This window comes from Cicer arietinum, chromosome 2 (assembly GCF_000331145.2).
Source record: "Cicer arietinum cultivar CDC Frontier isolate Library 1 chromosome 2, Cicar.CDCFrontier_v2.0, whole genome shotgun sequence".
NCBI lineage: Eukaryota > Viridiplantae > Streptophyta > Magnoliopsida > Fabales > Fabaceae > Cicer > Cicer arietinum.
Window position 1 is genome coordinate 52,093,391 of NC_021161.2, and position 15,439 is coordinate 52,108,829.

General features: G+C 32.2%; 2 protein-coding genes across 3 annotated transcripts; both read left to right on the forward strand.

Annotated features, from left to right (window-relative positions):
* Nucleotides 1-2,730: 2,730 nt before the first annotated feature.
* LOC101503465 (uncharacterized) lies at nt 2,731-6,230 on the forward strand. Its single transcript, XM_004491513.4, has 4 exons — nt 2,731-2,871; nt 3,092-3,175; nt 4,481-4,673; nt 5,825-6,230. The coding sequence occupies exons 2-4, from the start codon at nt 3,122-3,124 to the stop codon at nt 5,953-5,955; spliced, it is 378 nt and encodes a 125-aa protein (XP_004491570.1). The 5' UTR covers nt 2,731-2,871; nt 3,092-3,121; the 3' UTR covers nt 5,956-6,230.
* Nucleotides 6,231-6,995: 765 nt separating this feature from the next.
* On the forward strand, nt 6,996-15,099 carry LOC101503807 (nuclear pore complex protein NUP133). 2 transcript variants are annotated; one of them, XM_004491514.4, is made up of 8 exons: nt 6,996-7,348; nt 7,446-7,570; nt 7,853-9,667; nt 10,396-11,114; nt 11,197-11,349; nt 12,088-12,415; nt 13,267-13,337; nt 14,043-15,099. In XM_004491514.4, exons 1-8 carry the CDS (start codon nt 7,176-7,178, stop codon nt 14,592-14,594), a joined length of 3,936 nt encoding a protein of 1,311 aa, XP_004491571.1. In that variant the 5' UTR covers nt 6,996-7,175; the 3' UTR covers nt 14,595-15,099. The 2 variants fall into 2 exon arrangements, with proteins under 2 accessions (XP_004491571.1, XP_027187935.1); XM_027332134.2 differs by having other exon boundaries at nt 7,211-7,348; nt 7,456-7,570.
* Nucleotides 15,100-15,439: the final 340 nt, after the last annotated feature.

The window sequence follows — 15,439 nt, forward strand, 5'->3', positions numbered from 1 at the left end:
TTTCCTTTTCTTTTGATTAACAATTTCCTTTTGGAGACAATAACTTTTTTATCATTAATTTTCTTATACTATTTTTATTTTTGTGGGATTATTTTCTTCCACCCTTCTCATTCTAAGCTAGGGTAGGGACTTCTTTTGCGAAACGTTATTTTCTTTGCAATTATGAACTACATTGTGGTGGTTTTCCTCCACTTTTAATATTTATTTGTGGTACATACATCTTTCTATCTTACTCCTTACAATTTTGAGTTTTGTCTCTTACTCCTTAGAGTTACAAGGATGTATCATTCATCCACTTCGAATATCTTATTATTTTTTAGATTTTTAAGTTTTAGAGTAATTTTTTTACTTCCATAGTCTATCACTTCTTATTGTTAAAAAAGTTATGTCTATTTATTTTATTTTCTTAAAAATATGTAGTTGTTTTATGTTAGAAATAAGAAAATATAAATATTTTTAAATGAATTATTGTGATAAAGTATTTGAGATATGACATACAAGTTTGAGATAATGAATTTTTGAAAATAATAAAACGATTATTTTTTATTACTTTCATTATTTCATAAAACAAAGACGATTATTCATTTTAGAAGTATCTTATTTTTTTATTGATAAATAAAATTAACAAAAAAAATTAAAAATTAAAAACATAAATTATTTTTACAAAATAAACAAAAATTTATTTATCTTTCCCGTTGATAGGTATCTTACTTACACCTTTTATTTATCTCTCTTGCTCCTTATAGATTTAAAAAAAAAAGAAAAAAATAATATTTGAGATAAGATAAAATTTGCATAATTATCTCATTTAATTTTTGCTGTGTTAATCATATGATTTATAGGAACAATGTACTATAATAATTTAGAGTTCAATGGAGTAATAATTAAAGTTTGAGATGATGTATTTTTGAAAATAATAAAATGATTATTTTTTGTTATTTTAATTGTTCATAAAATAAAGACAATTATTCATTTTAAAAATATCTTATTTTTTTATTGAAAAATAAAATTAACAACATAATTTAAAATTTAAAATATAAATTATTTTCACAAAGTAAACAAAAACTTATTTATTCTTCCCAAATATAGTTGTCTTACTTACACCGTTTATTTGAACTAAGATAAAATTTGTAAAATTGTCTCATTTGATTTGTGTGTGTTAATCATATGATTTATAGGAGAAATGTACTATGATAATTTATAATTCTATCGCGTAATAATTAAAGTTTTAGATGATGGATTTTTGGAAATCATTAAATTTTTTTTATTGTTTCATAAAACAAAGACAATTATTCATTTTAAAAGTATCTTATTTTTTTATTAACAAATAAAACTAACAAAAAATTTTAAAATTTAAAATAAAAATTATTTTAACAAAATAAACAAAAAGTTATTTCTATTTCTCGATGATAGTTATCTTATTTACACCTTTTATTTATCTCTCGTGTTCCTTATAGTTTTGAAAAAGAAAAAAAAAATTGAAATAAGATAAAATTTGCATAATTGTCTCGTTTAATCTTTTTGTGTGTTAATCATATCGTTTATAAGAGAAATGTACTCTAATCATTTAGAGTTCGAGCAAGTAATAATTAAAATATAATCGATAAAATCTTTAAATCATTGTTCAATTGACAAATGTCGATAATGTTAGATTGATTATCATATATTGGATTCGAACCTAATACATCACGTATGAATTTATAGTTGTAATCATATCATCTCATTTATAGATAAAAAAAATATAATCGATAATTATTTCAACCGCTATGTCAACTAATATGTTTTTTCAATAGACATAATATTATCAAAATCTATAAAATATAAGAAAAATTTTATTTTGCAAAAATATTTTATCAAATGTGTGTTAATTTTTACTTGTTAATAAGAAGTTGACAAAATTTTCAAATAAATAATTATCTACATTTTTAAAAATTATAAAAATGTCAAAAATTACTTTTATTATTTTTAAAAATTCATCTTCATTAACTAATATTTTATCATCTATCCATAACAGTAAATCACTTCAAAAGAGGTTGGGTAACTCAATTTATTTGAGTTAAGGGTTGAAGGTAGGAGTGCACAAAATACGGGTTAAGTCGAGTTTAGTGTGTTCCTTATTCGGTCATAATATTTAATTGACCCAAATTTTAAACTTTAGCTCATCTCATAATCCGATCAAACCGATCAGTTGTGAGTTTATTAAGGACTTGGTAAAATAAAATGAGACATTGATAGTAATCTTTAAATTATTTTTTAGAAAAAAAAAACAATTAAATATAAAATAACTCATAACAAGTCACATATTGTTACCACCTGTCAATTTATTCAAAAATAACAACTCATAATATTGTTTTACAAACTATAAATTACTAAAAAAAAAAAAATAATTCACTTCAAAAATATATTATTAAAATAAGATGAATACACATTTGAAAAAAAAGAAAAAACACAGATATATCTTCAAAAAGTTAAGGAGACCTAATATCTTGATTAACCAAATCCTACAAATAAACAACCTTATGTAAAAACCAAAAAGTGATGAGTTGATTTTAGAGTGAATGAATTGAGATATAGAAACATGCATAAGAGAAGAAGGGGGATGGATGAGTGATCAAAATGTGTCACGTGGAGTTGGATGAGTAAAGTAATGAGGGGCGCGTGGTTTTATGACGCAATTGAGTCGCGTGGCATATTAACGCAAAACATGCAATTTTGAGCAGAAAAAGAAAAAGCTTCTTCTATCCCTAAAAACAACTCTCATCACTTTCCTCTCTCTCTCTCTCTCTCACACACACACACAAATGTGGAATTTCTTCTTCTACTACTTCTTATTTTTATAATTTTAACTTCAATTTTTACTCGTACAAAGTGGTAAGCATATATAACTTTTTTACTTTATTTTTCTTCTTTAATTTTTGTTTTTTAATTTCCCTAAAAAGTTGAGTAATTGAGATCTCGCAATATTACCTTCTATCTTAGTTTGTCTGTCTAATTTTCTCCTTCTCAATTCGACCCTTTATCATTTTCCTATATATATATTTATTTTATTTTTAATTTTGTGTTTATGATGATGTGTTTGGTTTTTGTTCAGGTGTAATTTGGGGAGGTTTGATTTTGTGAAATGAACAAAGGACAGTCACCGGAGCCTCTTGATTTCTTCATCTGGACTGTTGAGGTTCATTATTTCATTCATTCACTCAATTGAATTTCATTTTTTTTTTTAATTGTTATTGGTATTTTGTGAAGGAAAAAAAATCATGATTTATAATCTCTTTTTTATATGATTTGTACTTTATTAATCTTATAATCAGATCTTGACTAGATACTAACTTTGAGTTGAACTTGCTGTATAATATTTATTTTATTATTTAATTTATTTTTTTAATATAATTTTGTTTTGTGTTGGAATTTGACATCTACCATATTAAGATAGTCTAATTAGGTGTTAAATATAATACTAATTGTTGCGTATTTATGTTTCCTTTCCATACTTAATTAAATTCTGACAAATTTGAAGTAGAAAGTTTTGGTTCTTATATATATTTTTTCTTTAGACAAAGCTTAGATTAACTAGTTAAATATGAGAAAAAATGAATTCTTAAGATTTTATCTGTTGAAAAGTTGAATACAATACGGGCAATGGGGAAAATGGTGGATGATGTTCAAGTCATTTTCCATTTAGGGAAATAATTTGCTACACTTGTTTGTGAAATTGAATCTCGCTGCCTTTATTAAACTGTAGATTATGTTTGTGATCACAAGTTATCTGGTTTTAGAATAAATTCCCGATTAATGACAGACAACTTTCTTCAGTTGAACACTCGCAGTTTGTATTATCATTTAAAAACCGAGGTTAACATTATTTTTTCTAACAAAATAATAAGTCCCGCATAGTATGGTCACACCTTTCTGCGGCATATGCAAGGTGTAATTCTTCATGTCAACGAGTTCTCATTCCTCCAGTTAAGTTATCCATATGCATCTTTCTGAGATATTTGCAATTATGTCTTGGTAATATAGAATGTGACACTAGAGGTTAATTTATTATCTGTCTTGGTTATGCCCTTAGTCCCGTCTTTATCGGTGATATGGCAAGCTTATGACTTATCCTCATCACTGCATTATGCGCGTCAAGATCTCAAGATAGCAGCATGATTCTGCATATGTATTTTTAAATGTTTAAGCACTTGCTCATCATTTCATAGGTCCAGATTGTACAATGCAATTGATGCTCTATTCCCATTTCCCAACGATTGATATAACGTTGTAATCTTGGGAATGCTTCTACTATGTAGTTTTTTATTTTTAGAATTCATTTGTGTTACTCAATGTTTGTGAATTGCGCATATTAATATTCATAAAAAAATTGTGCATATTAATAAGAGCTATGTTGGCTAGGATTGAATCTTGGGGGATTTAACCCTTTGAGACTATACAAAATAGAAACTGTATGTTGCTCATCTTTTGTGTGTTTTATCAGGATGTTGGCATGTGGCTGGAGACTATAAATCTTGGTGGTTATCGCCAAATTTTTAAGGAAAATGGTGTTAATGGAGAATACCTGGAAGGGATGTCTATGTTCACTACCGAACAGATCCTTCGTTTCATAAGACGTTGCCACATGAAGTGGGGAGACTTCATCACATTGTGCAAGGAATTGAGACGGATTAAAGGTTTCCCTCTCTCCCTTGAACAGTAAAAAGACTAAAACATGCCATTAACCTCTTATTTGATTTTTTTTTACCAATCTGATTTGTGCTCTTCACCTAATTAGGTAAGACTGGGACATCATTGTTGTGACAATCTGTTTCATTTCATGCCATTTATGAAGCCTAAATACTCCAAAATTGCTAAACTTTCGGTTTCATACTTTCATATCCGTATCCGATATATATGTATCCAAGGAGTATCCTCCAATTTTTTTTTAAAGAAAATCTTGATCGATAAATTTGGGATACCTCCTCGATACTTTAGGATTCAATTGAATAGTTAACTATTGAACAAAGTCAAGACTTGTTTTAAAGATAACAAATTTTTTCCCCTGATACTTTGACATTGGTTAGGGAAAAATACATCTGTGACATATTTACAAGGAAAATAACATTTTTTTTATATGAATAAGAGAGAGATATGATGTCTTTGTTTTTTTGTTATGAGCACAAGTATCTTTTTGTTAGTTGCAATCATCATCTACATATATATAGTTATACATTAATAAAAAATATCAATGTCTCTTTACAGATATTATGCATTTATGTAAAGTATGCATATTATTTTAGAATTTTGTGTTGATGCATGCATGTAGACCATATCTTGTATTTAGTTTTTAAGAATTATCCTGCATTCCTGTATTCGTTTGTATCAAGTATTTGGGCTTCATAGCATTTAAGCAATCTTACGAAACATGAATATACTATATAAGTGATTGAAGTACATGTTTATGCTATGTTTGAATATCTAATGACAAGATGGATATAGAATGCAATGAATTAAATTATCATGCACTGTAGTTTGGATATTTTATTTTATGATAGAACATATTAAAGATTCCATTCCATTATTTTAAAGTGTATGGAATAGTTAAAAGATTGAAATTGATATCATGTATCTATTATTGGTACAATTGTCTCTTTGATAGAGACAATTATTTTCAGGTTCTCTTCTTGAACATGTGACATGTTTAATGGATAAGGAGACATGAAATATTCAATCTTTTGTTTTGTTGTATTGTAACTTTTTATGCAAGAAGATAGATAATACTTTTGTGTTTTGCATACCCGTTATATGCCCCTAACTTCATGTGTGTGATTGTTGACGTCTGTAGTGGCCTGTCTGAAAGGGGAACAAAAGGTGCGGCGGCCATGGTGGGCACCGGCATGCCTATCTACAGTGTTCTTAAAGGTTGCAAAATCCAACAGACAATCAAGAGTTGTTTCATTGAAGTTGGAACCATGATGATTACTACACAACCTCTGCATGTGTCTACATATAGCAATTTTCTCTTTGCCTAGAAAACAGAATATAGGAAAAAAACTACTTTTAGCTTTTTTCTTTTTTTTAATTTCAATTCCAAAGCGTGGTTGTTTATTCTCCTCAAGAAATCTTCTTATGTAGAAGGTCCTATGTGCACTAATTTCTGGTGCTGTGTAATTATGTATTCCCCCTATATGAACATAAATACAATATATATGTTGTCTTCTTAAGTTCAATTCAAATATCTGTTTTCTACATTCCAACCACACTCAAAGTGAAGAGTAACTTCTATATTGTGTATTGGTCCATTAATTTCCTTAGCTAAATTATTTGTTATTTTGCAATAATAGTTTAATTTAACTAGAATAAATTATACTTTTGGTATTTTAAATTATTTTTAGATTTTATTTCAGTTTCTTAAATTTTTTTGTTCAATTTTGTTTCCTTATCTAATTTTGGATTTTAGTTTGGTTTCTACATTTTTTTTCCCTTTTCAATTAGCCTTTTAAGATACAAATGTTAAAATATTTGTCATTTCTATCAATTTTTCATTTGAATTTGTTATCTATTTTATATTTCACTTTTTCTTTCTTATTCAGCTTGTTGATTCAAACGCATAATCACTAATAATATGTAATACTAATGTAGGAAATATTTGAAAATTGTGCATTTGAAGACAAATTATAATTGCACGTGAATGAGCAATAAAATGAGTATTATCCTCCTAAATTTTGTTACATTTTTTTTTTCATAAGCAAAAGTATATGCAATAAAATAAAATAAAAGTGACATTTATATCTGTTTATTATATATTTTAAAGAAATAATTTTGATATTTTACAAAAATTAAAAGTTGTTGTGTTTTTCTGTCACATTAAGAATGATTTTTATTTTTTTAATGAAAAATCAATTTTATAAGAATGATTTTTTTTTAATTGACTTTAAATAAATTTTTTAAATTATTTTAAATTTATCATTTTTTTTAACTACACACCTTCAAAAATGATTATTTTACGGAAAAAAAAAAGGTGTATGAATCGAATTGAGGTTTGATGATTGAGAAAATGGAAAAGGCTAAAAGTCCACCTATGTGTTTTCTTCTCCAATTCAAATCTTCACTTCCATAGTTGACTAGTAGTAGTAGCTGAGTTGAGTGTGACTGTAACTAAAAACCCTCCATAAACCCTAAATTCTGAAGCAACCATGTTTTCATGTGGAACGAAGAAGAACAATGCCAGAGATCAAACATTGTTTGATTCTCCAGTTACTCCTTCATCTCACCGCCGAATCTCCTTCAACGACAACGCCATCCCTAATCGTCCTCCCTCCGGCACTCCCGCTCCTTGGACGACTCCTCGCTTATCTGTTCTCGCCAGGTCTCTCTCTCTCTCTCTCTCTCTCCCTCCCTCTCTCTCTCTCTCGCTTATTCCGTTTCTAAATTTTCTGATTTAGCAAAGAAATTTGTATGCTTAGGGTTCCTCAGGTCAATAGAAATGGAAAAGAAGATAACGCTGATTCAATTCAACCTGTTTTTGTTTCCGAGTTTCCTCATCTTGTTCGCGATCAACAATCCACCTCGTTGCACAAACGAGTTCCCTGTGAGAATTATGGCATTAATTAATTCGCCAGTTCGCTTTTGCTAGTTTCACAGCTTTTTTTTATTTTTATTTTTTATTTCAGTTACACCGAAATAGGTCATGAGTTCACTTGACGCATGTGGTAAATTAAGTTCACATAGGTTAAGTGAAGTCAGTTCAGGTAATCTATTTGGGTGTAACTGGAAGAGACAAAGGTGAAATTAGCACCAATGTTTGTAATTTTGTAATCCTTCATTGCTTAGGAGTTTTTGTTTATATATATGATGTAATGCTGTGATGCAGTTGAAGACGGTGGGTTTGGTGGGATTGACAAGAGTACATCACTTGCTTGGATTATTAGTGGAAGCAAGGTGTTTGTTTGGAATTACTTGTCGCCTGCGTCTTCTATGAATTGTGTTGTTCTTGATATTCCTTTGAATGATGTGGATGTTGCCAATAATGATACTGGTAATTGGTTGGTTTCTGTGGTTAATTGTGATAGTTCATCTTTTGGAACGGATAAGGTTGCAAAACATTGTAACTCTGTCGCGGTTGTTTTGTGTAATAGAAAGACTCGGGCTGTTTTATACTGGCCGGAGATTTATTCTCAGTCAGGTAATGCTCTGGTTACTAGTCTTGCGTCTTCTGATGAGTATGAGGCTGTCGGTGAGAAAACATCATTCAGTAGGCAGACACGACAAAGTAAGCCGGGAACTGGTTTGAATGGATTGAACGAGTTTAACTCTGTGATTGCTTCTGCAGTTCCCGGTTGTAGCTTTGCTTGTGTTGCATTTGCATGTAGCTCAAATGGAGAGCTTTGGAAATTTGAATGCAGTCCTACTGGCATTCGTCGAAGGAAAGTTTATGAAAATATCGTGCAGTTCCCTCTCAAAGGGGGTGATTCAGGTAAACTCGTGGGCAACAAAGGGTACCCGAGGTCGCTGACATGGCGTTTTCCACATCATTCTACTAAGGAATCAAATCGGCAGTTTTTGGTATTGACAGACTGTGAGATACAGTGTTTCAGAGTAGAGTTTAGTTCTGATATGCATGTTTCAAGGCTTTGGTCTCAGGAAATCGTTGGAACAGATGCTGAGCTTGGCATTAAGAAGGATTTGGCAGGTCAAAAGGGAATCTGGCCTCTTGATGTGCAGGTAGATGATCATGGTAAAGTGATCACCATTCTTGTTGCAACCTTTTGTAAAGATAGGATTAGCAGTTCAAGCTACATGCAATATTCTCTTCTAACCATGCAATATAAGTCAGGAATGAATGTGGTCGAGAGTACAAATGAGAGGGTTTTGGAGAAAAAAAACCCTATTGAAGTGATCATCCCAAAAGCTAGAGTCGAAGATGAAGACTTTTTATTTTCCATGAGGCTTCGGATAGGGGGCAGGCCGTCCGGGTCGACAGTCATAATATCTGGGGATGGAACAGCAACTGTATCTCATTATCATAGAAACGCTACACGACTCTATCAGTTTGATTTACCCTATGACGCCGGAAAAGTACTTGATGCATCAGTTCTTCCTTCTGCAGATGATTATGAAGAAGGGGCATGGGTTGTATTAACTGAGAAAGCAGGAATATGGGCAATACCAGAGAAGGCTGTCATACTTGGAGGGGTTGAACCACCTGAGCGGAGCTTGTCACGCAAAGGCAGCTCAAATGATCGATCTGCACAAGAAGAGATAAGAAATCTTACATTTACAGGCAATTTTGCTCCTAGAAGGGCTAGTTCTGAAGCATGGGGTACTGGAGATAGACAAAGGGCAGCTTTGAGTGGGATTACACGTCGAACTGCACAAGATGAAGAATCAGAAGCTTTACTAAATCATTTTTTCAATGAGTTTTTGTCATCTGGTAAAGTTGATAGCTCTCTTGAAAAGCTAGAAACTTCTGGTTCATTTGAAAGGGATGGAGAAACCAATGTTTTTGTGCGGATGAGCAAATCAATCATTGACACCTTAGCTAAACATTGGACAACAACCAGAGGTGCAGAGATTTTGTCCATGGCCGTTGTTTCCAACCAACTCTTGGAAAAGCAGCAGAAGCATCAAAAGTTCCTTCATTTTCTTGCTTTATCCAAATGCCATGAGGAGCTGTGTTCTAGGCAGAGTATGAAATCTGCGATCTATTCTCCAAAAGTTCATTTTTTGATTTAATCTTCAAACCACTCCTTTCGCAATACTACCATATCCAACTAACTTATGTGCTTCTGTTTTTAGCCGGTTCTTCCATCATGTTCATGGTTTAGGTAGAAATTAAAATAAATGAGCTACCTAATAGTATAATTGGCTGCTGTTTATTATAGATTTTTAAATGGTAAAATAATCTTACTTCTTGGAAACTTTCTTGTGAAGTATGCTGTAAATAACTGTAAGGGGTGTTTTTTTCATTGATCACGTATTTTTCTCTATGGACTATACCAAATAGAAGCTTAATTACCACCTTGTCTGCTCCTCTGCCTTCATAGTGTGGTTACGTGTATAGATGATTAATTAACTTCTCCCATTTGCCTTTCATGCTGGATTTAAAAACAATATAAACTTAATAAGAGAGGAAGGGAGTGAATATAAAACAGGTTGTTGAGTAGATGATTTTTGTTGTTTAGACTTTACATATGCATGTGGATTATGAATTCTGGTTGTCATAGATTGGGATGTTATGTGAGAATAGTTTGTGATTGAACAAATGGTTTTGTTTTCTGAGCCATTTTTTAGATTGATCGAACAAATTAAGGTTTTGAAATAAGTAACTATAGGTGCGGGAAACAATGAAGAAAAAACATGTAATGGACAATATGTAGACGTTCCATAACTAAATAATGTTTTTTCAATTGCCAGGACATGCCTTGCAAATTATCTTGGAGCATGGTGAAAAGTTATCTGCAATGATTCAACTGAGGGAACTGCAAAGTCTGATTAGCCAGAACCGTTCAACTAGTGTTGGATCCTCAAGTGCTAATGTAGATATTCAAATGTCAGGTGCCCTTTGGGACATGATACAGTTAGTTGGTGAGAGAGCTCGCCGGAATACTGTCCTCCTGATGGATAGAGATAATGCCGAAGTGTTCTACAGTAAGGTTTCAGATCTTGAAGATTTCTTTTACTGTTTTGATGCAGAGTTGGAGTATGTTATAAGACCAGAGCATCAGTTCGCAATCCAGATCCAGAGAGCATGTGAACTCTCAAATGCATGTGTTTCCATAATTAGGACATGTTTTGACTATAAGAATGAGAATCGATTATGGTATCCACCTCCTGAAGGTTTAACACCTTGGTATTGTCAACCTGGTGTCCGTAAGGGAATATGGAGTGTTGCCTCTGTCTTACTTCAGTTGTTACATGATACATCTGGACTTGATATAACAGCAAAACTGGAGTTATATAATCATTTAAAAGCACTAGCCGAAGTGCTACTTGAGGGATATTCTGGTGCCGTTACTGCTAAAATTGAGCGTGGAGAAGAACATAAAGGTCTATTAAATGAATATTGGGAGCGACGGGATGCGCTACTTGAATCGCTTTATCAACAAATCAAAGAATTTGAAGCTACTCATAAGGTTATTTTTCAACTTTGCTTACCTTATCCTTGCAACTATGGTGTGAAATACGAGTATATTCTTCAATTATTTACTTTTGCAGGACTCTATTGGAGCAGCTGAAGAGTGGAATGAAGAAGCCACAATGAAGGTTACTTCGCATCTGCTATCAATTGCTAAACGACATGGATGCTACGAAGTTATGTGGACTATATGCTGTGATGTAAATGACTCAGAGTTACTGAGAAATGTTATGGTATGAGTATGGTTTCTCCTTTTGTATTGCTTTTGTTAATTTTTTTCCAGATATTTGCATAGATGAAATTCTTAGCATAGTGATCCATAGTTTTTGCTATGGATAGTAATCTAAGGTAGAACTGGGTTTCACTGCAAAGAAATATCTGCAGTCCTAAGACTGAAGTCCGCAAGGAAACAATAAGAGTCCATTCCATAGCTGGAGTTTATAGTTTTGACAGTCAATGCTCCTTAAATATCTCTTCATTTTGGTCCAACCACAAACCCCAAAGTGCCGTCAAATTCACTGAGCTCCACTTCATAATTCCTTCATTTCATTTAAACATGTAAATATTGTTTGAAGGAGCTTCCAAAGAAAGACCATGCATCAATGTTTACCAATCACCGGGTATACCAAAAACCTTACACTACATTCCTCGCCATTTTACAGTCCTAAAAAGGTGCCTTTTCATGCAGCTCCTGAATTGGGTCACTTGTATTCATCTAAATAAGTTGTTTATATGTATACCACTTAAACCAGCAATGTTAAATAGAACCGAAGCCTTTGATACATAATTGGGCTGTCGAAAATGATAGTCTATGATTTCTATTTGGTGGTATTTGATCTTAAAGATTCTATATGTACTACTGCTGCCTGTTTTTAAGAAGTGTATTCTTGATACTGTTGATAACTACTCTCAGATGTCTGCTTTCATCAAATGTTTTTCCCCTCAATAATGTCCCCGTGGTTTGTGTGCAGCATGAGAGTTTGGGACCTACTGGTGGATTTAGTCATTATGTTTTTAAGAAACTTCATGAAAGCAAACAATTCTCTGAGTTGTTAAGGCTAGGGGAAGAATTTCCAGAAGAACTGTCCATTTTCTTGAAGGAGCATCCAGATCTTCTTTGGCTTCATGATTTGTTCCTTCACCATTTTTCCTCTGCGTCAGAAACACTTCATACATTGGCTCTTGCACAAAATGTGCAGTCTACTGCAGTTACTGAAGAGAAAGAACAGGTGCAATTGAAGTTAAGACTAACAGATAGAAAGAATCTTCTATATCTATCTAAGATTGCAGCCTTTGCAGGTATTTAGTTTTTCATGCCTTATGCTGATTATTTCCTTTCCTCATACTATTTTTTATTTTTCTAGATGTTTTCATTATGTGATAGATAGTATTGTCAGATTTTGGGCTGTTTTTGTTCTCCATGTGAATTGAAGATCATCTCCATTTGATACTCTACTTAGATATTTGGTTATCTGGCTGCTGTTAGGTAGCCCTACCCATTCCATTAGTTACTCACTTAAAGAGTTATTTAAATTTAGTTATAGTTGGAGAGGTTAGGATATGAAGATATATAATATATATAAATAACAGGAGGGCAAGTGAAGGGGAGCATCAGGAGATTGAGTGGAAGATCCTTCTAGTTCTTTAGTATGTTTTTAAAAAATAAAATAAAATTGGCGGAGTTCATTCCTCTTTATTGGAATACAGACCCGGTTCCTATCCATAGCATGTGAGGCTTTTGGAAGTATGATAATAGATCACATTGACATAATGGCAGCAGCTTTGTTGTTCACTTTTGCGGATGGTTGGGAATTGTTGGAACACAACCTAGAAGGTTGAAAATCTTTTATTTGCTTCTCCCATAAATGTGCTCCTTCGCTTACGTCATGGCCTTTGCCGCTTACTATTCATAGATAAAACAAAATTCATCATATTCCTTAAGCATTTACTTAACATATGCTTTATATATGATTGGTTAGCCATTGATTTATATCATGTTCACCTTTAGATCTAGTTTTTAAATCACTGGAAAAATATCTGTCTTTAATTTTCAGACCGTATTTTTTCTAATCTGTATGCAACATTTCAATAGTAAATTCCTAATAAAGTGCATTCATTGATAAATACTTTTACCATCTCTTGTTCACCAGCTGGTAAAGATGCTGGTACTCAGGTGAAGGTGGATCGCATTGAGGCTGATTTGAAGATTCTAAAGTTGCAGGTAAATTTGAGGATAACTGAAGACATTAATGATACTTGGACTTCATAAAGTTACCTTCTCTTTGTTTTGATTGCATTTATCATTACTCATCGTGAATAGTAGACATTAATGAAACTTGGACTTCATAAAGCCGAAGTTTGAGAGCTAACTTGCTGTGTTGAGAGAATAAACATGAGCCTGATACAAAAATGCTTTAAGTTTTCAATTAAAATCATGTCTACCGAGTCCTTTAAGTGTTAGGTAACCCCCCCACACATTCAGTATCTCACGCGATAAGGTAGTTTTGGTTGGATATAGTTAGGTTAAGTTTGAGGGTTAGGCTGTACTGTATTTGAAGAAGAGGAAGGGATTGAAGGAAAATTATCTAGTCATTTGAGAAAGTGTTGGGGCCTTTGAACATAGGCTTGTCAAATCCTTAAGATCTACCATCTATACTGTAATTAAAGGGAATTCTTCCCTAAATTTTCTGATAGTATGTTGGGTTCTTATCAATTGGTATCAGTTCTTAATAGACTTATTACAATGAAATTGTCTGCCTAATGGCAGATGAAGTCTTGTGACTGTTTTATGCGCCACTTGTCTTTTGAAATTAGTATTTGCTTTGGATCATGAGAACTTGCCGCACCATGCACTAATAGATAAGCCTTGTCACATCCATTTAAGAATGCTTTTCATATATTTTTTACTAATACACTTAGCCTGCAGGAGGAAGTAATGAAACGTCTTACTTCTCTTGAAGATAAGCAACTTGGTGATGATCAGCTGCTTCATCCTGAAGACTTGATTAAATTGTGCTTGGAAGGTGTAGAGCGAGAGCTTTCGTTGTGGACATTTGATGTCTTTGCATGGACCAGTTCTTCGTTTCGCCAGACCCACAGAAAACTTTTGGAGGATTGCTGGAAGAAGGCTGCCAGTCAGGATGATTGGAGTAAATTCCATGATTCATACATGGTTGAAGGATGGAGTGACGAGGAAACCCTAGAGAGCTTGAAAAATACTATAATTTTCCAGGCTTCAAGCAGGTGTTATGGACCCCAAAGTGAAACCTTCGAAGAAGGGTTTGACCAAGTATTGCCCTTGAGTCAAGAAAACATGGAGACTTCGACTTTGGGGGATATGAGCTCTTCAGTTGAAACAATATTGATGCAGCACAAAGATTTTCCAGTTGCTGGCAAGCTGATGCTAATGGCAGTCATGTTGGGTAGTGAGCACCGTAGTGATAACAAAATAGAAGAAGGGCCTTCTCCTATGGAATAGTTTGGCCAAAGATCATTTCTAACCCGTAATACAAAGCTGGTGCAGGTTTTGTGCTATCATGACATGTGAAATACAGGTCTCGTGTTCGTCCCTCATTCTATTTATTGCATTTACCCTGGATGATGTTGATAGTGGTGCTGGGTAGAAGTTATGGTACAGAGACATTTACGCCAGTATCAAAAGTCAAGAGAAAGGGTTAAATGTAAAAGAATTTGTTTCTTGTTTACCATTTTAACACCATTACTTAGACATGGTGACGAAACGACGAGCATGAACTGAAATGATGGCTTACTATTGATCAAATTTATAATGTACTTTGTCTTTTACCAATTTTTGTCTTTATTTTCATTATAAGTTGTCAACTTCAAACAAGCAGTACAAGTTACAGTTGTCCATTTTAACTCCCACAATTATTATTATTATTATTATTATTAAATGATCTTGTTGTAAAAATTAATACATCATGATTCATAATTTATATTAGATCTTCCCATATTTTTTTTTATTGAAGTTCATTCTTTATCATTTGTCTAACAAAAATATCTTTATCATTTTTTAAATTATATCCCAAAACAAGTAATATCTAAGATTTGTTTATTTAATTTAATAATAAAAATTTATTCTTAGTGTTTAATTCCTCTGCGAACTTTGCATTATAAAACTTTCTTTCTCTAATATACTAAATGATTAAAATCAAAAATAAATTATAAGTATTTAAATATTAAGTCCTTTAATTGTTATAAACAAAAATTACTTAAACCTTATCTATTATCGCACTTTCATTTATTTATTTTTTATGAAAAACATAAAATTATTATGAATTAAAGTAGCATTAATGTTCATTT

What these genes read in the sequence shown, in the direction of transcription:
- LOC101503465 (XM_004491513.4), top strand. Translation starts at nt 3,122, where the DNA reads ATGAACAAAGGACAGTCACCGGAGCCTCTTGATTTCTTCATCTGGACT. An exon ending in TCTTCATCTGGACTGTTGAG is followed by an intron (nt 3,176 to 4,480) that starts GTTCATTATTTC and finishes GTGTTTTATCAG; the next exon opens with GATGTTGGCATGTGGCTGGA. An exon ending in GGAATTGAGACGGATTAAAG is followed by an intron (nt 4,674 to 5,824) that starts GTTTCCCTCTCT and finishes TGACGTCTGTAG; the next exon opens with TGGCCTGTCTGAAAGGGGAA.
- LOC101503807 (XM_004491514.4), top strand. Translation starts at nt 7,176, where the DNA reads ATGTTTTCATGTGGAACGAAGAAGAACAATGCCAGAGATCAAACATTG. An exon ending in CGCTTATCTGTTCTCGCCAG is followed by an intron (nt 7,349 to 7,445) that starts GTCTCTCTCTCT and finishes TTGTATGCTTAG; the next exon opens with GGTTCCTCAGGTCAATAGAA. An exon ending in AGTTACTGAGAAATGTTATG is followed by an intron (nt 11,350 to 12,087) that starts GTATGAGTATGG and finishes GTTTGTGTGCAG; the next exon opens with CATGAGAGTTTGGGACCTAC.